The sequence below is a fragment of the Tachypleus tridentatus genome, chromosome 6 (assembly GCF_004210375.1).
Source record: "Tachypleus tridentatus isolate NWPU-2018 chromosome 6, ASM421037v1, whole genome shotgun sequence".
In the NCBI taxonomy this organism is placed as follows: domain Eukaryota; kingdom Metazoa; phylum Arthropoda; class Merostomata; order Xiphosura; family Limulidae; genus Tachypleus; species Tachypleus tridentatus.
This window is the reverse complement of record NC_134830.1, coordinates 101,834,120-101,859,813: the sequence shown is the minus strand read 5'-3', so window position 1 is coordinate 101,859,813 and position 25,694 is coordinate 101,834,120. Positions and strand designations below refer to the sequence as shown.

The following is a 25,694-nucleotide window of genomic DNA, read 5'->3' as shown; positions in this document are numbered from 1 at the left end:
GTCTCAAAGAAATGTACAAGAGTAAATTATATGCACAATACTGATAATTATTCATCTTGTGGAAAGGGGACGTACAAGAATAAATTGAATGTACAATTCTCACAACTGTTTTTACAGCTTGCCCAAAAGGAACGTACAAGAACAGTTACGAGGTAGCTTCTGATTGTACCGCTTGTCCTTTTAAAGCAACAACGCTACGAGAGGGCAGTACCTCTATAAGAGATTGTTCGTGTGTAACTGGGTACAATGGAGATCCTTCAACAGGAAAATCTTGTACAAGTAAGTGCTTCTTTGTGCAGTGGAAAAACAATTAAACCTGAGTTTTATGATGTATAGCATCTAAGCTGGCGTTAGCTGATATAATATTATAACATAGTTAGTTGATAGTACACCTTTCTTTATGAGCCTTATATAAGAAGTGTATGTGATAGCATAGCAGCCACCTTTGGCATCTAACACATTACTGTCGTAAAAATATTTCATTCAATATCACACTTATCAGGTTGCCTTTGCCACAATACACAAGACTCAGGTAAAACGCCAGATGTATAGTACGTGTATATGGAATATAAAATCTTAAAGCAAATAAATATTAAACTGACGAAATATGTTGGATGTGATGTTACTTCACAATAACACTAATGATAACAACTACAGGACACAAAATTCAACGTATGTTTTCGAACTTATCGTATACTCATGTTCATGTTTTTGTAGTGGTTAAAAAAGCTAAACGTAAGACAGTTTAGTATATTCAGTTCATAACTGATTGTCACTAAGCCTCGCCTTTTTACCACTACCCACTAAAAGCATCATAACTCTAACCAGAAGTAACGTTGCCCATTTAGAATGAAACTGAAATTTAGAAGAAAAGAAGTAATAGGCTAATTATAGCTTTGTAGATACCTAAAACACAAACTTTGGAAGCTCTGTTTGTCATATAAAAGATATGAAAATACTTTGGATAACAATAACACCCCAACATTCGTCATTACAATGTCTATGTGATCAAGCGCTTTAAATTAAAATAACTTTAACTTTTAAATTGTTTATAATATTGTACTCGGTTTCTTTCTCGAAATTTAACCATTCAAAACTATAACTAATATGAAACTTCTGATAATAATAAAGATGCTGATATTATCATGAAAATTAGAAAATACGGAGAATAAAAACGCAAATATATCAAAATTCGAGAAAGCCAACAATCCAAATTCTTGCCAATCGTAACAGGCATTCTTTCTTCAGTCCTGAATTAATGAGGTAAAAATATACTGTCTATATAATGTGTGTTCTACAATCAAACTGGATATCTCAAACGTATGGTTAATAGTAAAACTGAAATTTAGTTTAGTCCATAAATATTAAATAATTGAGGTCAAGATCCCAGTTTCATTTTTTCTAAATTCAGATACTTTAAATAAATTCTTAATGTTCTTGGCACTTCGACATACAGATTTTCGATTGTATTATGACAGGTTATTAATATCACATTTCTCTTCATTTGTCTTATAGCATTTCTTTCCTTTACCTATGTATGATGTTCAGTCTGTTACCTATGTCGTACTCTATTTCTAAGTTTTGCCAGTGAAGACTCAGTAAAGATTATATGTAAAGAATATTTCTAATTAAAAGCTCTTTACTTGATAACCTTTGTTTCCTAAAGTAAAATGATTTAGTAATCGTTTAACTCGTTTGCAAGCATTTTTTTTGCTTATTTGACTGATACAAAATAACTGAGAAACCTAGTGAATTACTAATTTGTCTATAATGGTGTAAGTATCCCCCAGTTATAGTTGACTGTTGATTGGAGGTATATGCAAGTAATGTACAGACACTGGACAATGTATTTACAATTTATCTTTTATTTAATATATTTCACACGATTGTCATGAGCAAGTTTATCAGCAGTTAGCAGTAGAAATATTTGAAGACTATATCCATTAAAGCTAGGTTAAGTGTTAAACAATTCAGATATCTGAACATCATTTTAGAATCTTTCAATGAGTTTGACTCAGAACGGCCTACTCTAAGATTAGTTTTTGTAAAATAATCGTCTCTGCTCAAAATTAGTAATCAAATACAATTTAATATCAACTACTAACTGATTTTAAACCTTAATTTCTTGCTTAAAGTCCAAATATACATTAAATATTAATAGTTCCTCCACGTAAAAGTGGAGAAAGTATACAACTTGAAAGTGTTCAGACACATAATAATTCATAAATCCTTCCACACAGTTTAAATGTAAAGACTACTTAAACTTCGGGACAACTACATCACACACCGTTTATCGAAAAAAGATGAAACAAAATAAAACTTTCCATTATATAAATAATTCATGAGGATATGGAATATCTTAAGAAAAATAAATTTAAGTAATCAAAATTTCTGCAATATGATTTGCATTTTATGACATTATGCCGAGAATATGTAACACTTGTTCTTGGTTGTTTTTATTTGTTTGTTTTGAATTTCGCGCAAAGCTACACGAGGGCTATTTGCGTTAGCCGTCCCTAATTTAGCAGTGTACGACTAGAGGGAAGGCAGCTAGTCATCACCACCCACCGCCAACTATTGGGCTACTCTTTCACCAACGAATAATGGGACTGACCATAACATTATAACGCCCCCACGGCTGAAAGGGCGAGCATGTTTGGCGCAACCGGGATGCGAACTCGCGACCTTCGGATTATGAGTCGAACGTCTTAACAAGCTTGGTCATGCCGGGCCCCTACAATCGTCAAAAGAAAGAGAAAAGGAAATAGGTGTTGTAAATAAGTTAATATAATAAAATTTTCAATTAAACTCAATATAAATTAGAAAACGTTTCTGAAAAGATATATATAAAGCTAAATCACGCGTTTTAAAGATAAACAATAAGGTAATTGAATAAGAGATAGAATTTTTTTGAGTTGAAAGTTTAGCGCAAGTTCACTTTTAATTAAAATATAAGAATTTAAACTGTTCTTTTTACCATGTTCTCACGTCAACTACCAATCAGTACTCGTAGCAGCGGATGCTTCATGTGTCTTTGTAGATTTCTACCTAGTTACCAAGGTCTACCAGTATCGAAAAGTATCACTTACTAAAACGAATAATATTCTGTAGCTGTTTAGTTTTTGTTTTAAAAATTTATATTGTAAAGAAATGTAACATTAAACAGTATACGTAGCCTACAAGTATCACTTTTTTCTACTAAGAATTCCAATTTCATTTTTTAATCAAATATTTTAGTTGCTAAACCACTAATTTCGTATCCCTTATTCATGTTTTTTGTTCTTGATGCGGTTTCATGTCATCAAATTCAGTCATAGCTATGAAAGCTTAGTAAACAAAGTTCTTTGGTAACGTTTGTTTTTATTTTCGTTATTAATGTCTATGAAGCTTCTTATATAAATGCTTGAAAGAAGAAACGTTAATTACAGAATTAAATGAACATTGACTTTGTTGTAATTTTAAAATAGTTATAAATATAGAAGGAAAACGGAGACATGACTATTATTGTGCAAGTTTGCTTTTTCTGTCTTTTTTTTTTCAGATATGAAATTAATCAATCAGTAAAGTATATATTTAATTTTTTTAATAGTTGTAGAATGTCCGCCACTCCAGGCGCCATCTCATGGTAACTTGCTTCGTCCTTGTGGTAATACTTTTGGTTCTTTGTGTCTCTTCTCTTGTGAAAAGGGTTACGAACTTCGAGATCCTAATAGTAAAGATCGTATATGTAAAGAGACTGGCATTTGGACCGCTACAGAAACTGTCTGTCAAAGTAAGTTTTCTCTTATATGAAAATAACGTTAGTTTAATAGCTTTTATATTATTACAGGAAACCATACTTCCAATATTGTTTAATTGTTTCAGCATCTTGCCAATTTTAAACTAAGATTTATTCCAGAATTTCCTTCTAGGCTCCAGTTAAATTTAAAGCAAGTTTTTTCAAGAGTTTCCATGTATAGCCTAGTCAGATTTAGGTTAACTTTTATTGCTGAGTTTCTGTGCTGAGCTTAGCCAGATTTAAATTAATTAATTAACTGAATTGCAACGGATATTATCATTATCATTCATTTGAATACAGAAAGCCTCGAAACCTTGTCTGTGTATTCAACACTGTTAACATATTGCTACATATTATAAATTTACATCCAGATGAATGATCAATATCTCTAGTCAATAGCTGTTTTCTTGGGCCATGCTGCTTTGTATTAACCATCTTGTTATGTGAATAAAGATGACAGAAAAAGATATAATTTAGGTCTAATAAATAAAACTATTTTTAAGGAATTCGATGTAAAGAGCCCATTGCTCCACCTTATGGACAGAAGAAGTGTGGTGATCCTGATTTCTTGGTCGGTTCTTCTTGTACGTTTGATTGTAAACCGGGATATATCTTAATTGGACAAAAGAAGAAGACATGTTTAGCAACAAAAGTTTGGTCAGGGCAAGAAATATCCTGCGAGCGTTAGTATATTATAATATGTTTCATGTACTTCTATTATCATAATTTTTGTTGCCGTACGTATTCAGTCTTTTGAAAATTCATGAAAACTTTAGACTTCAGATGGATTAAGGTTTATTAGATTTCAAGATTTCTACAAGATGTTATACTTTTGTACTCATCATTTCTAAAATGCTAAATTTATTTTCAATTAATAAATGAAATTTTGTAAATGCTATTATCCTAAGTTACGTGTGCTACAGTAACTTATAACAGCCTATTTACAATTAGTATTTCGATGAAAAGAAACAGCATATTTTTAACTAAGAAAACAAAATAAATTTAGACGTTTTAAAGACTAGAGTTAAATGTGCTATAAATTTTATGAAATCCTGAGTGGTACTTATATATGTTTTAAATCTCAATGCCCCAGATAATTGTTATAAAATGATAGTTATTTCACTAAATCTTTATGTACAGTTTATTTTAAATACTCTTCATATTTGGTAACAGTTGTTTTAACTTTACATGTTAAGGATGTTTTCTTTAATTAACTACATAATTAATGATAATGTTTCTTTTCGCCGATAATAGCTGTAATGTGTCCAGCCTTGAAGTTTCCTCGATTTGGAATACTTCAGATGTGCACTCCTGGTAAGCATCAAGAATTTAATACGGTCTGTTTGTTTTCCTGTCTCCCTGGATTTCAGATAGATAGCTCCCCATTTTTACAATGTACCAAACATGGCAATTGGAGTGACAAAATACCAACATGTCGAGGTAAGTTATCAGTCATACAATAAAATACAGACTTAATTACAGAAACTTATTATCAGTAGCATGCGTATTAAGTTTTTTTTCCGTTTTATTGACACTTGTTCGTTAGATGAAGTTTTAACTTTTTGTCCATCTCAGGTACGATAAGCTGATCATAGATACAGTGAAGTTACTAGTTAACTGTTCAGCTTAAGTTGTAGATTACGAATTAGGAGGACTTCATATTTTCCACTCATCTTTCGTTGCGCCTATTATTCTAAAGTGTTTACTATTTCGTTTTTCGTTAAAGCCTTTGCTTAGGTGGTTGTAAAGTCCGAAGTCTGCACTCAAATTATCCTCAACCTCGCCTAAGAGTAATCTTCAAACAGAACAAACAGATATGCAATTTTTTCCTGTTTAAAGACAAAATATCTCTTTTAAAAAATCGCTGGTAATATACAAATATTTTTGTCCTTGGTACAGATAAGTCTATATTGGGTGTATGACTCGAATCTTAACTACCAGAATTAGGGAACAGCCCTTTCAATAATTCTGGAATTTACAATCACCTAAGCAAAGACTGTAACGAAAACCGAATAGTGGACATTTTAGAATAACAGATTTGGAGAATGATGAATGAACATTAAAAAAAGGAAATGCTCCTAATTCGTAATCTACAAACTAATCTGAACATTTAACTAGCTATGTAACTTCATCTCAAATTATGATCAACTTATCTTAGGTATGTTTTTAAAATCCATAATTAAACCTCTATTATTTTTTAATAGTAGTTCAACTTATTTTCATTTTTATGCTGGCGTTTTTGTAACATTATATCAAACTTATTTTCTTAAAAGGGACTTCAGTTTATTTTCTAAACTATGATTTTTCTTTGTGTCTACTCTTAATTCTCATGTAACATTCTAAATATCATACCATCCTTGAAATGAACGTAATGTTTTATAATACGTTCACATATAAATAAATGTTGCTTTTGTGTCACTTTTTGAATTATAAATGGTTAACTTATAAGTAGTGATTATGATCGTGTCCATCAGATAAGATCTTTAAGTTACTGTGTTATGATAGAAAAAGAAAGTTTTAAATCGAGTCTGAAAATGTCCTTCAATCAGATAGTTTCTAACTTATACAGATATTGAGCCTCCTAGTTTAAAGTGTCCACCATCGAAAGTGTTCTCAACAGAGCCAAAGAAGAACTACGCTTATGTCAAGTTACCAGAACTTCATGCCTCAGATAATAGCGATCTCAAACCAAAAATCGCCTGGTCTCCTGCACTGAAGTTTCCAGCAAAGTTTCCTATAGGAACTACTGTAATTTCTTTCAAGGCAACGGATTCAGCGTTATTATCGTTTAAATGCAAAACTTTAATCACTGTGAAAGGTATAATTTATCAGAGTTTACTTTTCCAATTATTTATTCTGATACCTTGGCACTTGAACTTTCAATTATTTTACTACATTTTATAATAACCTAGAGGACACTTGTTAAAAGAAGTTAAACGAGATAAGGCTGATGTAGATTTATAGAAAATTGAGTTTCACACAATGTAGTTAATTGTGTTTAAGTGTAAAGCTAAACAGTAGACCATCTGTGTTTTGTCCATTACTGATATTGAAACCCAATTTGCAGAGTATAAGCCCTCAAGCTTACCGCTTGTTCAACGAGAGCGATGATTTAGATTCTTTCTGAGTTATTTTTCAGCTAGCCATTGGTATTTACTGTTTTGTAGTTCTCAACATATTAATTGCTGTATATAGTTAAATATACAATACAAAGTATATTCCATGTAACTATATCATTGTATACACCCACAGTGTTGTTATTTATATGTTGCACAGCAAGTCACATATTATTTTTGCATTACACTATTAAATCACCAACAATAACCAGTTCCCGTGTATTTATGAATTACTAATTGAATGGCTAACTGTAGGTACTTAATGTGATATCTAGTTAGTACAATTACTATGCCGAAGAAATTGAAAAGTAATGTAACACTTCAAAGTCATTTTGGGCTGGCTTGTTTATTGTTGTTAAAAATAGAGTCGCACTAACTTCTGTTATACAATAGATGCAAGTATTAGCATCACAAAAATGTTTTTAGTGAAAACAAGCTAGTCCTCTTTCTAAGTAGACAACTTGAATACTTTTGCAAATTCTTACTTCTAATGAATGTAGTAACGCATCAATGTGTCAAGTCAAAGGAATATTGGGAGTTTCTTCAAAATATCAGTTTTTCAAGATATAAGATCTGGAATCTGGATCTTAATTTCGATCCGTAATAAATGTAGAATATCATATACAATTATGGTAAAGGTAATAAACAGGACTGATTCCTGTTTTTTATATCAACTATGTGTACAGGATATTTTTATTTCTGTACTGATGTTAGTATTTTATATAGTTGAATTTGGTTCTACTAGTGGCAAAAAGATTTCCTTCGTGTCTATTTACCTTGGTCTTAATAAAGTTCAATAGGTTCTGAATTATTTAAAACAGACAATGAACGTCCTATAGTCCTTTCTTGTCCTTCAACAATTGAGTTAGAGACCGATGAACTAGACATAGAAGTATCGTGGAGTGAACCTAAATTTTGGGACAATTCTTTAAAAAAGTTGAAAACTTTTTCAGTAAGTATAATTTAAATAATTTGAAGTTAATTTAAGATTCATAAATAAATGATGCTTCTTTTTGTTTGTATGCTTATAAGTAAAATACGTATCTAGTACCTGAAGTCTAACACTATGTTTTTGTAGATCACATATTGTTTTTTGTTGTTTTTTTCTGATGAGGAAGCTTATAAAATCTATTAACATTTTTAACACAATGTAAGCAATATGCATGTGATCCCACCACATAGTAAGTTTCTTTTTTAATAATCTCATGGCTATGATTTCGCTTTTTGGAAATTTATTCCGTAAATATAATAAATTGTTTTAACACTATAAATGTTTATAACATAGAATAAAGCATCACCCTTTCAGCCGTGGGGGCGTTATAATGTGACGGTAAATCCCACTATTCGTTGGTAAAAGAGTAGCCCAAGAGTTGACAGTGGGTGGTAATGACTACCTACCTTCCCTCTTGTCTTACACTGCAAAATTAGGGACGGTTAGCATAGGTAGCCCTCGAGTAGCTTTGCGCAAAATTCAAAACAAAAAAACAAACAAAATGTATTCGAAGTTTGAAGAGGTTAATATTAAATAGTTTCAAACTACAGATTATTTAAAAGACATTACAATATTGAACACTTTAATAACATAGTAAGCCAAGTGATTTTGTGCGCCTTAGAAAAAAACTTGAACAGTTAACCACAAAATAGAAATATATACACTTGTTTCAGCGTGGGAAGCATAACTGTACCACATTACTACTCCTATTGCTGGGCATAATATGATTATTTCTACTACCTACAAGTTTAAACTTTGTGTGGCGTTTTCAGATAAGATGGGTTATAATCAATAATAGTGTAAATTATTTATATGATTGTTTGTTTGTTCTGAATTTTGCGCAAAGCTATACGAGGGCTATCTGCGCTAGCCATCCCTAATATAGCAGTTTAAGACTATAGGGAAGGCAGAGGGAAAAGGTAAGATTAAAATTCCCTGAAATTGAAACTTTGTCATGGCAGTGTGGTCTGAACTTTCTTTGTGAGATGATGGCTCACTTGAATAATTTGAGTACGAAGCTTCAGGAAAGAGGTAAAATAATAAGCGAACAAACACAGTCTATTCATGAATTTCAATTAAAGCTAAACCTCCTTGCGGAACAATTTCAAAAGAATGATTTCACACATTTTGCAAATTTGAATAGTTTTCTAGAAAATAATAAGGACTATGATTTCTCTGATGCTAAATATGATCTCTATGTAAACTGGATCAAAAATCTATATCAAACATTTGAATCACGTTTCTCCGAATTTAAAAATTTGAAATTGATATTTGAATTTTTGCATAATCCATTTCAATTTGACTTCAGTAATTTCAGTAAGGAAATTACATCTTTTTTGTCTTTGGATAAGTGCGGATTTGAAGACGAGATGCTTACCCTGCAAAGTGTAGAACACATAAAAGGTAAACAAAAATATTCTATCAGAGAGATGTGGCTCACTATTCTGATAAATGAGAGTATTGCAAATTTAAATATAGCAATTTCAAAATTATTTTCCATGTTTGGATCCACAGATATTGAGACAAATGTCACGAAACTTGTTGATGAAAACCCCCATAATTTACACATTGAAGTTTAGTTGAAATGCAATTATTTTGATTAAACTAACATATTTTAATTTTTTTAATAGTGTGGCCAACGTTGTTTTCATTAGCTACAGTTGTGGCCATTATAAAAAATAAGTTGCCCACTCCTGCTCTAAGTCTTCAATTTTTTTATGTGACTGTTTTTATTGGAAAGAAGGACTAAAACAAACTCAACATTATCTTCCTGATGATAGAATATGGTATACAATGATAATAATGCTATTGACAGTAATATATTTTATTCACTAAGAATGAAAAATCTGGAGAAAGATATCCACCAGGTGTCACCTCTGTGGTTTACTATGCAGAAGATCCCAGTGGTAACAAAGCAACTTGTAAATTTGATGTCATTGTAAAAAGTAAGTACATTTATCGTAATACAAAACTACTAAAATATGAGGTTATTTTTTATATTTGTTTGATTTTGCTTTTAAATTTGAATTTTTATTACTTGTGTTCTATTCATATACGAAACAGATGTTTATATATGCCTTTCTGATGTTCGTTTGTTTGTTTTTTGAATTTTGCGGAAAGCTACACGTCCCTAGTTTGGCAGTATAAGACTTTGGCAGCTAGTCATTACCACCCACCGGCAACTCTTAGGCTACTCTTTTGCCAATGAATAGTGGGATTGAATGTAACTTTATAACGCCCCCACGGCTGAAAGGGCGATGATGTTTGGTGTGACGGGGATTCCAACCCGCGACCCTCAGATTACGACATTTCTGAAGTAGAACAAGATAAATCTTCCATTCGAATTATTAAAACTACTACTTAATATTTGAAACAAAACAGATACTATTTTATTTTATGAAGGGCGCACTAAACGAGGTTCTTTCAAGTATTTGGTGTAATTTTTCTATATCAATGAAAGAATCCAAGATAAAGGGGGTAACAATTGTCATATTCAAGGCAACAACTGCAGAGATAAACTTGGAAGATTAAAGATTTAGTACAAATAGATTCAACGACGTTTCAAAATTCTTCAGAAAGACTAAAGATAGATGTCTATGACATAACTATTTCAATCAACCCCTTTAGAAAGTTTTAAAGTTAACTTCAAATGTGATTGTTGAACGAACTGTTCCTAAACAACGATTTTGTCATTTTGAAACTAATCATTGATTGTATGTACTTTGTTTTGGTACAACGCTTTAGCATGTTGTTGTAAAATGTCAAGTCACATTTTGTGTCAGAGAATAATAATGTGATACTTACATAAAAATAAAAGTGATCATTGAAAAAATATTTATCGTCAGGGTCCATATGGACCCTAGGTGTACTGATGAAAATTAAATACTTCTTTCCTCATAGAACATATGTTTTTCTGATACTAAATTATTTTATAGAGAATCATTGCCCATTTTACCCACCTCCAGTAAATGGTGCCTTAGCGTGCGATGACTGGTTGTACGGACAGTTCTGTCAGGTATACTGTAATGAAAACTTTGATTTCATTACAAAACCTGCGGAATGGTATATTTGTGAAAGCACATCCAAGTGGGAGACTGATCCGCTCAACTATCCAGTTCCATGGCCAGACTGTGCAGGTATGTAGCAATAATTACATTTCATGGTATGTCTGTATCAAAGTTATACAAGTGAATTTATATATATTGTCAATTAAAATAGTATTCAGTGATTACAAAAATTTTGAAAACACATTTTGGAAAGTGTTCATTGGACTTTTAATATTCGCATGTTATAAATGGTTATCGGCCGAATTCAAAAGTTTATGTTAGTAAGATCTACATATGTAAATTAAGTTCCACTATTATTATGTTTATTAGAGTTTGTTTTGTTGTTTTGGAATTTCGCGCAAAGCTACTCAAGGACTATCTGAGCTAGTCGTCCCTAATTTAGCAGTGTAAGACTAGAGGGAAGGCAGCTAGTCATCACCACCCACCGTCAACTCTTGGGCTACTCTTTTACCAACGAATAGTGGGGTTGACCGTCACATTATAACACCCTCATGGCTGAAAGGGCGAGCATGTTTGGTGCAACAGGGATTCGAACCCGCGACTCTCACATTACGAGTCCGAACGCCTTAACCCATCTGGCCATGCCAGAATTAAAACGTCGATAATTTGCATATTTAAGTATAGAAGAAACTTTGGTTATAAGAGAAATGATAAGAAACTCAATCTGAAATTAAACAAAAGTAGCTGAAGGTATGGTATTGTAGGAAAAAGCGACGCGATAAATTTGGGCCTGAAAATTATGTTTATAAAGAAAAAAAAAACCAATCACAAGTAAATAAAATGAATAAATACTTTATTTATTTTGAACTCTTACAGCAGAGTTAAGTTCAAGAAATAAACTTTATTATTATTTCCAGATAAAAATATTCTTTCTTTAATATATTTCTTTTAGTTTTCTTTGTTATAAATTAACAAAACCTTTAGCTGTTACCTTATCTTTTATTAAGGAAAGTTTATCAGGAATATATAATGAGCATGCTTAAAATACTCAAAATAAGTTTCTTTGAATTTTATAATAATTGAATCAGACTTTAAACCAATTTAATACGTTCCAAAGTAGAAATTTCGGTATCTTGTAAAAATACTTGGAGGAATTTTTATTTTTTGTATCGTATTAGGTTGAACAATTTGTGCACATCTTTTATATGAAAATAAGTTGGCGGTGGGTGGTGATGACTAGCTGCCTTCCCTCTAGTCTTACACTGCTAAATTAGGGACGGCTAGCACAGATAGCCCTCGAGTAGCTTTGTGCGAAATTCCAAAAAACAAACAAACAATCTTTACATGCAAATAAATGTTTTGAAGCGTTTTTGTTTTGTTTTTTGTCAAACCCTTTCTCATTTATGTTGACTATCGATATTGTTATATTTATTACTTCTAAAATTTTTTGTACTGTAAAATAAATATAGCATCAATATCTTTGTAGGTTAAATTATTGATATTTTTCACAACACACTGAAACACGATTTTCCTTATATAGTTTGTCAAGGTCGTCACGAGAACGAGGTTCAGCATTTTGATAAGTAAACAAACCAGACTCACTTTAAACTCTCTTAATTCATTCCACTTATAATTACAACCATTACGTAAGTCGTCAAACAGATATGTATCAAGATCCACACATAAATACAACATATCAAACCTCACTCCTCTCATACGTGTTGGAGACAAGTTAGCTAATTGAATAGAAGAGTAGCTAGGTGAAAAAAAAAAGCAGAGAGTTATAAATGGAATTGAGTCGTATTGGATTGTTGTCACAAGTAGGGTAATTCAAGGATCAGTCTTAGGACCTTTTCTCTTTTTCTGATTTACACCAATAACGTAGATGAAAGAAGGGCCAAAGAAGTTTTCGAATAATTTAACATAACAAAATGATGTGGAGGCATACAGAAGAATGTTGAGCATTTTAAACACATTTAACATACTTTGTTAAAAGCTACGTGCTGGTTAGTTTACACGTGAAAATAAACTAGGTCAACATGGCCGCCGAACCGTGTGCCTGTATTCCTTAGAATAGCTATATCACATATAGCTTATACACATATTGTATAAAAATACAAAAAAGTTAGTTTTTTTGTTGAAAACTATTTTCTTGACTACTGGAACTATTACCTATTTAATTAATCTGTAAAATGTTAGTGCCAAATATTTAGGATAGTAACAAATTAGCAACGTCTTTAATTTAGGGTAAATTATTTATACTTTACTTTTATAAGTCGCTTATGTGGCACCTTGTCAAATGTTTAAAGAAAATCTCGAAATTAACATGTAACAGTTAATCTCTGTAGTACTCGGTAATTATTGCTGTCGTTTTAACATTTAACACGTTTACAGAGTGGTATGTTCCATCGAAGATTAGAAAGGCTGTTAGCGGCCAGTACTTTGCAGGGAACTGTTCTGACCCACGTGTTCAAGAAGTTATCAAAACACTTTTTCTAAATCATTTTACGAAGCAGTTCAATACAACCCAGTACTGTACATCAGAGGGATCTTGTACTATTGAAAAAGTTCAAGTAAAATGTGGTAAAGTCAATCTGACTCTAGCCAGAAGGAAAAGAGATGTTTCGAAACTACTTCTTGACCAGATGCTTGAGATTGAGGTGGAATTTACAGTATCTGCAGGTAAAAATGTAAGTTAAGCTTTCTTACCAAAACATTATAAAACGGTTTACTGCCAGCTCTGAAATATTTGTTAAAATGTAGGTCAATTATGGTATAATATCAGTATTACAGATATTAAAATGTAAGAGAAGTAAAGAAATTAAATATTTTTATGTTCTATCAATCAAAAATGAAAAACACATATAGGCTAACGTATTTATTAGCGAGATGTTTATATAATATATCTATCAAACGTTTACTCAAATATTCAGGTAGTCATTAAAGGGAAACTTAAAGCTATCACTTTCAACGCATTAAATTATTTCTGTTAAAAATTGTTACATTGTACATGCAGGGTGTCCCAAAAATTTATACAGACTTAAAATTATTATAAATACAATGCTTATTAAGACATATCTAGGTTTTATAATCCAAGTTTAAGAAGACAAGTATAGAATCTTTTGAGTTATCGCAAGTGTTCGAACTGATTACCGTTCTGATCCAGGCACTGCTGATAACGCGGACAGATGGAATTGCAAACTTCACGAATCATTTCATTTGGTATTTGGGTGCATTTCCTTTCAATTGTTGCTCTCATCTCATTGACTGTTGCAGGTTTTGTGCTATAAACCTTGTCTTTGACGTATTCCCATGAAAAAAAGTCCAGAGGTGTGAGATCTGGTAAACGTGAGAAAAATTCAGTGCTGCTTCTTCGCCCAATCCATCTGTTCGGCAAAATTTCGTCAAGATAGGTCCTCACATTACGATGGTAGTGGGGAGATGCTCCATCTTGCTGGGAATAAAACTCCTCATCTACAAATTGCTTTCGAATGTGTAGCACAACAGATTCTTGCAGCAAGTTCAGATAAACGAGATCAGTGACTGTGTTTTCGAAAAAGAATGGTCCAATTACGCCCAACGCTGATAATTCATACCCACTGTAACCCCTAGTAAGTTTTCGTGATGTTCAACAGTAACATGCGGGTTCTGAGGTGCTCGGTAGGTGAAATTGTGATGATTAACTGAGCCATTTAACTTAAATGTGGTCTTATCGCTCCACACAGACTTATTTGGAAACTGTGCATCCTCTACAGATTTTGCCAGATACCACTCACAAAACTCAACTCTCCGGTCAGGATCATCTTTACTGAGGGCGTGGACTAATGGCGGTATAAAACTTTTCCAATGAACGCGCTTCAACATGCGATGGACGCTCAATTTTGGGATTCCTGTCTCACGGGCTGTTTGCCGAACATATTTTCTTGGAGATCGGTGGAGACTTTCTAACAGCTCTGCTTCTCGTGTGGGACTGGTGGACGACTGCAGTCTTCCAGAACGCCCTTTATGGACGTCTTAAACAGTTCCATTTGTTTCAAACCTATCTCTTATGCGAGTAATGATGAGTCGCCTTGGTGGATCTATTTAAAACTCCCTTCTAAACCGTCTCTACACCTCAGCTAAGTTTTCGCACTTCCTGTAACACTTTAAGAGAAATTTCCTTTTCTCAAAGCTTAGTCTTGCTTCTGCCATTACTTCAAATCAGTTGTACCTGTAAAAAGAAACTTTGAGTGAGTTATAATCATTCAAAGTGCGTATACATGTTCTTGGGACACCGTGTATTTAGTTTTCTTTGCTATGATGAAATTATCATATTGAAACAAGCCATTTTGAACGCTCACTCACACTTTTTAAAATGATGAATAAGTTTGATGTAAGTGTACTTAATAATGATGTATTTCTTCTGTTTCCTTACAATGTCTGTAAGGTGACATTTCCATGATAACAGCATTCATCTGAAGACATTAATGAAAACGCTGTCTCGTACTATAAATTGGTCTGAGGTTTGTAGTTTTCAAGCGTATGTGTAAACTTGCCCCAAATCATAAAAACATTATTGAAGCTGTATTAGGAGAACTGATAGATACGTATTCAAGTGGGATTGCTGTGATTTAGTTGTAAGCTTAAGAGCTTAAGATGTTAAAATGTGGGATTAGATCTCTATTATGGGCAATGCAAAGGTAACGCATTCTACAGATTTGTGTTAAAACAAATCAAAATCTTCCGAAACCTCGTTGTATGAATATTTCTCCTTGTAAAGAGTGGTTGCATGTTATTTCAACCACTAGAAAAGTTTTAAAAACATTTTACATTTTGTTTGTCTGTAATTAAGCATAAAGCTACAAAAAGACCTATTTATGCTGTTGCCACAAAGTGGATCAAAATCCAGTTTTCTGCATCGTAAAAGACGCTTTATAGTAACAGCAAATTAATTATGGCTTTTCCATTAAAACAGCACATAATAAAAGTTATTTTTCATTGCAACTCTCTTGAAGTATGGAACAATAAATTTTATAAAATAGCAACCAATGAATGGATGAGATAAAGCAAGAACTAGAGATGTAAGTATAGTACTTCTTCAAGTACCATAACCAATACTGTTTTGAAGTATATGGAATACAAAAAAAAAATCTACAAGTGTTATATTTATAAAAATGTTCACATTTACTACATTTCTCAGAAAAATAAGTTATGAGAAAACACACACTTAGTGCACAAAATCAATTATTTAGTGGTAAAGGAACAAACGTGTACCTCAGTTGAATCTTTACCTCGTATTAATTAGAACCTCCACCTAGCATGGGGTCGAGTAACCTTTAGCAGCGACAATATCCTGTTCTCTCATGTTTGGATCAGGATGAGTTTTTGTTCTAGTCTCCAGTGGCAGATAAAATTCATTGTAACGTCCTTCACTTGACATACTTAGAATCATAATGTTGTTGAAGAAATTGGTAAAATGAGACGCTACCCGAAAAATAACTTTTATAAGTTTGTTCAAATATTTTCTCCCTAAGTCATTTAACAGACGACGATAATTTATCTTCATAGTAAAACATATTCTTTATCAACTGGCTCTATTTACAGACTACCATGAAAACCGCCTTTAACAAGCCTGTCAGAGAAATTACTATCAAATCTACTGGTATTTTTGTTCTTATCCATTGTCTTGAGTATTATCCATAGCATTGCCACACATCCTTATTTATAAACGACAAGCAAGAATCACATGATTGGTCTATCTTACATACAAAAATAACTATTCATTGTGTATATATGATGCATTTGTATTAATTATTTCTCAATTTCACATAGCAAACATTTCTGAATGATGTACAGTTTTCGCTAATACGAACATCATGTGTGAAAGTGGCATAACTTTCCTTAGTGTCTTTTTCTTACTAATGATTGTCTTTGGATGTATGAATAAATATACTTACATATATTATATACATGGTATATTTTTGTTTACTTTTAAACTCACTGCCATTTCTTTTTAATCATCTCACCCCTTGCGTCACAGTTTAGAAATAGATTCACTTTGTTACCTTAGTTTCTAGCTAACTTCGGAAGTTGGGAGAAGTGAAGTTTCCTTATTTTTTTCAAACAGAATGTGTCTTCGTTTCAAGATTTGTTGGAGGCAGTGAATAGAATTGTGGCAAACATGAAGACTGAAAATACAGACGAAGATATTTGGCAAGAAAAATCTGTTGATGTAGAGCCATTTAGTGTAGTAGTTGACACTCCAACCCAGCTATTATGTTATCCTGGTGCTATTCTGAAGAATGAAGAATGTGGTAAGATGTTCAAAATTTATTATTTCAGTTATGACTCCCAACATATTAAGTACGTGTTTGTGTTTATTGTAGATAGCATTTTTCGTAATTCTACGTATCACTACTCTCTTTCTTGTTATCAATCCGTACAATATTGTAAAGAGAAAAAAAATTTTATTGAAAGAAAGAACAATATTACGTTTTTGATTCGATCTTATGTTAACAAAACTTTATAAAGTAAGAATTCACTATGGCAGATTAACTTTTTTGTTAATTAATAACAAAAACGATGATACTTATGTAATTTATTTCATAATCATTTTGTGGTAAATTCAGGAAAAAACACACCTTAAGATGAGTTGTGTGCGTTCACGTTTCACTGAATTAAAATCCGATTAACGTTTACAAAGTGTTTATAAAACACAACGTTACATTTGTATGCTATAGCAAACAACTAGTAAGTACACAAATATATCTATTTAAATATTATTGATTTACCTTCTTGTTACAGTGAATGCTTGTTTGACTGAATTAACCTTAATATTGATTTCAATAACAGAAGCTGAAGTAATTTAATAGAATTGAACTGTCGACTCTTTTAGTATTTCAAAAATAACAAAAAAAAGACAAAAAACACGAGAGGCAGTATCATAAAGCCACTTACCAAGATCTGAACACCAAAAACAAGTAATGAAACTGTTTGCAAAACCCTACGCCGATGGGTTTACACCAAAGTATAATGATTTGAAAGACCTATATTTTCATAAAGAGGCATTATGTACTAGCTTTAACATCGGATCTTTGTTCACTTGATGAATCCATAGAGATGTGTACAAACTATAAAGAGGATAAAACTAAGAAAAGAATACCTAAATTAATTATCAAAAATTTGTTAAACTTTGTTGCTAAATAATTTCATATTATCTTCAAAGGAAAGACTTACGAGCCGCCAGATGGAATTAATGTGGGATCCAGCTTAGCGTCAGATTTAGTTAACTTATTTCTTTGTTTTTGTGAAGAATACCGTCTATACTGTAAAACATTTTACAAACGAGTGCAATATGAATGTAACTAATTATATTTTTCATAAAACAATATTTTAGGACTATTATATACATTTTAACAGTACATTCTTAATCTATACCAGCTGGCTTGAAGAACTGAGGATCGAGCAAAAAACGCATTGTTGACAATGGTAATGACAAGTATAGAGTGGTCTATACACTCTTCTAATTGTTAAAAATTCCCAAGGGACTAGATTAAAAACGTGATGTCCGAAAACATAATGGGCCTAACGTAATATCTTATGACATATATGTATAATTAATTAAGAATAAAGGCTGCTAAATTGTCCAACAAGATTTCGACTTTTATACTACCATAGATATATTGATAATAACTTTAGTATCAAAATAAAGCAAAACAATTTCTCACTTAGTAATATTAACTTTAGGTTAGAATGTCAGGAAATAAAAATATCTCATTCATACCACTAACAAAAAATGGTGTTTTGTCAATTAGAGTGTACCGTAAGCCAGCCTTCGTTGGACAGTATTCATTTCAGTAGCTATGTACCATCTGTATTTAGAGAAAACCTAATTAAAACACTTGTGTATCGAGCTTACAAAACTCTTATTAATTATTACCTGTTTAAAATATAAAAATACAAATATGCAAAAATTCTTGCTCGCCTTGTCTAGTCCACAAATTTATACTATGATCAATCAAAACCACCACTGAAAATATTTATAACCGTATAAAATTGTAGTGTGTTGTTTTCTTTTATTTATTTATGACAGTACAATGTCCTCTGGGTACATTCCATAATCGAAGCAGCGATGTGTGTGACTTTTGTCCTATTGGCGAATTTCAAGATGAAGAAGGTCAGATAAAATGTAAGCTATGTCCGGAAGGATCGCTAACTGAAGAAACAGGGACTAAAAACAGTACAAAATGTAAAGGTAATCCATAATAAGTAGAATTTAGAATTCAAATTGTCATTATTGTACTTTTTTCCTATAATCCTATACCATTTCAACAGCTTTTATTTTTAATTAACCCGATTTTCATTATTGTTAATTTGATTAACATTAACTTATACTTTCTAATAAAGTGTTCATGATGTGTTGAAATAACGTGTTTACAATTTCTATATGAAAAAATTAGAACCTTTTACAATATGAATTCACAATTTAGTTTAACAAAAATAGAGATATGCCATATGCCAACAATTGACGCATATTTATCTATTTTAGAAAGATGTCCTCCTGGTACTTTTTCTTTGACTGGTTTGGAAACATGTAAGGCTTGTCCAGTTGGAACATATCAAAACGAAACACAACAAACTTCATGTTTATCTTGCCCCTCCTTGATGACAACATGGATAGAGGGCGCCACAGATATTCTCGACTGTAAAGGTTAGTCACATGATGTTTTCAGAATATAATTATTATCAAATTCTGAACGAAATTTCACGTAATTTTGTTGTATTAATGGTTAAACATGTGTTTTTCCAGATAAGTTTGGTGTCGTGAACAAATTAATGCTAAATATTTATGATATTTGTAAAACATCTCATTTTGTATGTCTCTTGTAGTGCAACAAATATACATGTTTACTTTATCGTTATTCTAAAGATCATTTCATTTGACAGTACTTTATATTTTATTTAATTAATTTGTCTATAATAGAAACGGGTATCAGCGTTTTCTTTAGAAACTATTGAAAGTGTAATCATTCTTTAATTTATTCTTGCAAAAACAAATTTATATATGAACATCTTGTGCCACGGTTCATGAAATGAAATTAAATGCGCAAAAAAATGAGGTATACGCTGTTGTATGTCCGAGAGAGAGAATAGTTCTATTTGAATCTTGCACTTATTATACATATGAGATGAAGTATGAACACATCTCATAATTTTAAACATCCCATCCCCACCTCTTAAGCATATGAAATTGGTTTTGTTTTTGTCTTTTGCGTGAGAATAAAGTTGCACAATTAGAGAACAAGGGAAAGGTCATTACACTTTTTTACTGAGTTTCGTAATTTAGTCCAAGTGTGACAGTAAAGGATGAACTTTTTTACTTTCTTAGACAATAAATAATATGCTATGCTAAATTACGAAGCATAATAGACTGAGTAATTGGATAAAAATAGAATTATAATACGAGGGCTGTTCAAAAAATACGCGGACTGACGTCATAAAACAAAATGTACTTTATTTAGAAGTTATAGGTCTGGGACCCCTTCAAAGTACTCTCCTCCCCAACGCACACACTTATCCCAACGGTGTTTCCACTTGTTGAAACAGTCCTGGTACGCTTCTTTTGTAATGTCCTCCAGCTCCTTCGTCGCATTTGCCTTAATCTCGGGAATCGTCTCAAATCTTCTTCCTTTCAAGGGTCTTTTGAGTTTGGGGAACAAGAAAAAATCGCAAGGAGCAAGATCAGGTGAGTAGGGGGGTGGGGAAGAACAGTGATCGAGTGTTTGGCCAAAAAACTCACGAGTTCTGAGGGCTGGATTTCGCAGCAACGCGGTGCATCTTCAATTTTTCGGTCAAAATCTCGTAACAAGATTCAACTGATATCCCAAACTCTTCAGCAAGCTCCCTAACAGTCAGACGTCGATTTGCCCGCACCAGGGTGTTAATTTTGTCGACGTGTGGGTCGTCAGTTGACGTGGAAGGACGTCCAGGACGCTCATCATCTTCAATGGACTGTCGACCATCCTTAAAACGTTCATGCCACTTGAAACATGCCGTACGATTTATAGCAACATCACCGTAAGCCGTGTTAAGCATAGCAAAAGTTTTAGTCGCAGATTTTCCAAGTTTAACACAAAATTTCAGAGCAAGTCGTTGCTCCTTCAGGTCATTCATTCTAAAATCCGCCAAACGAAAAAATCGCACTTCACTTAAAACCGCGTAGCTAATACATAAATGAAGATATCTGCAATCGGGAAATGGCGTCGTAATCAGCTGATCTGTGCAAACCTAGCGACACCAAGCGGATTCCCCTGGAACCAACTGGAGCCGCGCAATTCAAACAGTCCGCGTATTTTTTGAACAGCCCTCGTAGAATAGTACTTTTTGAAAACAGTTGTATACCTCTTGCAATTTGTAAGTTAATCATCAATTCACAAACGTTTAACAGTTCAACTGAAATCGTTTTGAAACTTAGGCGTAAAAAATAAATTATGATTAGAAGGAAAATTCTGTAAAATGATCTTTATTAATTGAATATTAATTTGTTTAAATATTCAAGTAATCTGCCACAATAAGTAAAGGAGTCAAGAAGTGTTTATCTAGTGGTTTGAGATTTTAATAAAATGCTACTTACTAACGAGTGGTAGACGTTTAATTAACCCTATGTCTCAATTGGTAAAGCTCTCGCCTTTGCATGTCATAAGTTTTAAGTTTTTTAAGTTCAGTGTTTTCTGGAATGGTTGAATATGAAGTGTCCCCCTGTAAAATAAGTTCAGAATCATTTGCGTCTGTGTGAAGATAGTCCTTGTGAAGCTTTGCTCAAAATTCTGAAACTTCAAGTCCGTCAACATTGTTAAGTGTTTTTTTTTTTCGTAGGATAGCTGGAAAAATTAAGACTAGTGTCACTATTTCTTATTTATTTTTCAAGTTCTTGGTGCAAAAAAGAATTGCGGCAGGTAACGCATCATAAAATTTTGAAAATTGATATATATCCGCTGTTATAATGTATTAGTAAAATACCATACAACGGACACCAAATAAATAGATAATTAAGCACAAAAACAAGTTCGTTAAACATAAAGGTATCTCAATATAATCATGAAAAGAGGTATGTGTATTTTGATCAGTATTACTTTTGTATTTCAGAAAATTGTGAGCCCGGGAGCTTTTCTGACACCGGTTTAAAACCATGCCAACAGTGTCCAATCGGGTACTACCAGTTTAATTATGGTCAGTTATTTTGCCAGGAATGCTCAGAAAACTTAACAACTGCAGAAAAAGGTGCCAGGTCTTCAAACGATTGTATTGGTACGTTGCTTACAAATACTTATGTACACTTTATTTGTTTTATACACTGCTGGCCAAAATATTAAGGTCAATGAACATAAAGAAAAAATATGCATTTTGTGCTGTTAGATTCAACCATTTATTTGAGTAGAGCTTCGAAAGATAAAAATACGAAAAGGGAAAAAAACAAAAAACTTTTTTAGCATTTAATAGGGAAAATGTGAACACTATGAAATTAGCCTAAATACTAGCTGGTCAAAAGTTTAAGATCATACTGAAACGAATCGTTAATCGGTAAACACGTAACGAAATTTAGTCATTTGTGTTCAACATCTCTCGCTGACATCTCCTGTGTTGCAATGGGTAAAAACATGGTAAATGCTAAAAAGTTGACTGAGTTTGAACGTGGCAGAATTGTCGAGCTGCAAAAGCAAGATCTCTCTCAACGTGCCATTGCTGGTGAGATTGGGCGTAGTAAAACTGTTGTTGCAAATTTCCTAAAAGACCCTGAGGGCTACGGAACGAGAATTTCAAGTGATCGGCCCAAGAAAATTTCCCCGGGATTGAGCAGGAGGATTCGAGGGGTTATCCGGCAAGACACCAGCCAATTGTCGAACCAGATTAAGGCCCTTACGGATGCAGAATGTAGCTCAAGAACAATAAGACGAAGGTTTTTGCTGAGAAGCACCAAACATGGGACGAAGAAATGTGGACAAAGGTTTTGTTCTCTGATGAGAAAAATTTAACCTGGATTGTTCAGATGGCTTCCAACGTTACTGACACGATAAGGATATCCCAACACAAAATGCATATATTTTCTTTATGTTCATTGGCCTTAAGACTTTGGCCAGCAGTGTATATAACTTCTATTAATATTTTCTTTCCTAAAACGCTGTTGTTGTTGTATACAATTAAACACAAAGTTTTGTTTGTTCGTTTTTGAATTTCGCGCAAAGCTACATGAGGGCTATCTGCGCTAGCTCTCCCTAATTTGACAGTGTAAGACTAGAGGGATGGCAGCTAATCATCATCACCCACCGCCAATTCTTGGCCTTCTCTTTTATCAACGAATAGTGGGATTGGCCATAATATCATAACGTCCCCACGGTTGAAAGGGCGAACATGTTCGGTGTAACTGGGATTCGAATCCGCAAAAATACAAATTTACACAAAGCGCTTGCTTTGCCTACTACACATTTCGAAACCCGGTTTCTAGCAGTACATACTAGTCTACAATCATACCATCGTGCAACTGGGGGGAGGGGAGCTTCTAAAATACATTGTATTTTGTTGCTTTTTTTTTTGTTTAGAGTTCAATCACTGTTATGGAAAGCCTTGTCAATATGGTAGCAAATGTATCAGCCTGAAACATTCGTATTCCTGTGAATGTGGTCCTGAAATGTATGGAAAACATTGCGAAAGAAACGTCGATGCCTGTTTACAGCAACCATGTGCTCATAACAGCACCTGTATTGATCTCGGTAAGTAGAACAAAATATTTGCTTTAAATATAATAAGCTTTACTCCCAGTTTTATTGCCATACTTTTTGTCATGTATTTTCATAGCTCTATACATATTCAATTATTCATACACGTTTAATGCACTGTTCTTCAGTAAGAAAGAAACTAGTTCATGATTACAAGAAACCCACTTGAAGTAAAAATGTATCTCAAGACGGTTGATATGGATATTAAAACTTTTATTAAATTAAAGTAGAGAATGACGATAACCTGAAGATGATCTAAGAAGGTCGAAACGTTGTTTTCTACTTTATTTTGATAAAAGTTTTAATACCGATACCAGAGAAAAACTAGACTTTGTCCTGACTTCATGCCAAAAGCATTCTAATACTTATCATTTTCACTTTTCCCACTACCTTGACAATACGTATAGCCACAGAAAATATCAGTACTTCCTAAAATTTTCTTTTCAAACTTTATTATGATCTTTGATAATACTAACTATAACTGCATCATAAATATTTCAGTTATTTTGTCTTTCAGAAATTAAATTAGCTAAAATATTACAAAACTTAAATTGCAAATTCAAGGGAAAGGGTTAGTTAAATTGATTGCAAATGGAGCTATGATTGTTTGTTAGAAATTCATTTAAGGTTTCATCTTTAACCCTAGTGACGATGTTCATAACGAGATAATGAGAAGTAGTCTTATAAGAGTCAAGTTAAACGTGGCTTTAAATCAGTTTATCTTAAAAGCATGTAGCTTGTTACATTTCCCATTTATATATTCGGAGTTACGTTTAACTTGAAAGTAGTTTTAGCAGTGTTTTAATCACATTTTGCTTTAGTTGTGGGATTTCAGTGTATCTGCCAGCCTGGTTTCACTGGCAAGACTTGCGAAGAAGAGATTGATGAATGTCGTGTTGGTAGTTCAATGACGTGCAAGAATGGAGGAACGTGTGTTGATGAAGTAAGAAAACAATAAGAGTACAATGTTCTATAAAGAAAAAAAAAAGAGATAATTTGGTTTCGTCTGTTTGAAATTTCGCGAAAAGTTACAAGAGGGCTAACTGTATTAGCCGTTCCTAATTTAGCAGTGATTGATTAAAAGGAAGGTAAGTAGTCAACACCACTCACTGTCATCTCTTGGGCTATTATTTTACCAAGAAATAGATGGATTGACGGTAACATTATGACGCTCCCAAGGCTGAAAGGGCGAGCATGTTTGGCGACAGGGATTTGAAATCGCGACACTCAGATTACGAGTCGAGTGTCCTGACCACCTGTCACTTGAAAGTAATTTATTTATTAAAGAAGAATTCCTTAACCATCTAGCTATGTGGAAAAGAGAGAAACAATAACAAAACAAGAAATTTAAATAACACCGTCGAAAACAAAATTACTCGGATCACTATGTGCACGAACTTGCGCACATAACTGTTAACTTTAATAGAAAAAAGGTTGTCTAATCTATTCTTTGGTACTAGTTTTGCTGAATTCATATCTCATCAACGCTATTTGGAAAAACGAAGTAATTAAAAAAGGCAGACCTCATATACTGTATGAATGTAAACAGTTCGTTAATAGTGGCGAGTGAAAGAATATATATATAAATATGAATAAAAATTATTTAAATACAAAGATATGTTAATCTTTATACATTAAACAACAACACTATATCCTAATTTTTAAGCACTAAAGTGTTCCCTGAAAGTGATCTTTTTGTTACTGATATTAAAGCTTGAGTCCCCAGCGACACAGCGGTATATCTACAGACTTACAACGCTAGAAACCAGGTTTCAATACCCGTGATGAGCAGAGCACAGATAGCCCATTGTGTGTCTTTGTGCTTAACTACAAACAAACAAATTTAAAACTAGAAAATGGTATTAACATTAAAGAAACCAGTATGGCTTATTGCTTCGGATCGTTATCTGTGAGTTCGAATCTCATCCCCGAATATTCTCACTCTTTGAGTAATTATAATGTGACGGTGAGGCCCACTCACTATTCGTTGACAAAGAGTAGCGCAATAAATGACGCTGGGTGGTGTTGACTAGCTGCCTAATCTTAGGT

General features: G+C 32.8%; 1 protein-coding gene across 3 annotated transcripts in view; it reads left to right on the top strand.

Annotated features, from left to right (window-relative positions):
- The window catches only part of LOC143253195 (sushi, von Willebrand factor type A, EGF and pentraxin domain-containing protein 1-like), a 51,950-nt gene that overhangs the window by 14,475 nt on the left and 11,781 nt on the right, over window positions 1–25,694 (top strand). For 2 of the 3 annotated variants that reach the window (XM_076506631.1, XM_076506633.1), the window contains exons 5-19: window positions 118–279; window positions 3,590–3,772; window positions 4,282–4,461; window positions 5,033–5,218; window positions 6,348–6,596; window positions 7,716–7,846; window positions 9,723–9,831; window positions 10,822–11,022; window positions 13,288–13,583; window positions 17,000–17,186; window positions 18,965–19,126; window positions 19,421–19,582; window positions 22,018–22,179; window positions 23,469–23,639; window positions 24,467–24,588. In XM_076506631.1, the coding sequence (XP_076362746.1) occupies window positions 118–279; window positions 3,590–3,772; window positions 4,282–4,461; window positions 5,033–5,218; window positions 6,348–6,596; window positions 7,716–7,846; window positions 9,723–9,831; window positions 10,822–11,022; window positions 13,288–13,583; window positions 17,000–17,186; window positions 18,965–19,126; window positions 19,421–19,582; window positions 22,018–22,179; window positions 23,469–23,639; window positions 24,467–24,588 (2,663 nt within the window). The remainder of the gene's footprint in view (window positions 1–117; window positions 280–3,589; window positions 3,773–4,281; window positions 4,462–5,032; window positions 5,219–6,347; window positions 6,597–7,715; window positions 7,847–9,722; window positions 9,832–10,821; window positions 11,023–13,287; window positions 13,584–16,999; window positions 17,187–18,964; window positions 19,127–19,420; window positions 19,583–22,017; window positions 22,180–23,468; window positions 23,640–24,466; window positions 24,589–25,694) is intronic. The other variant, XM_076506632.1, reaches the window with a different exon arrangement.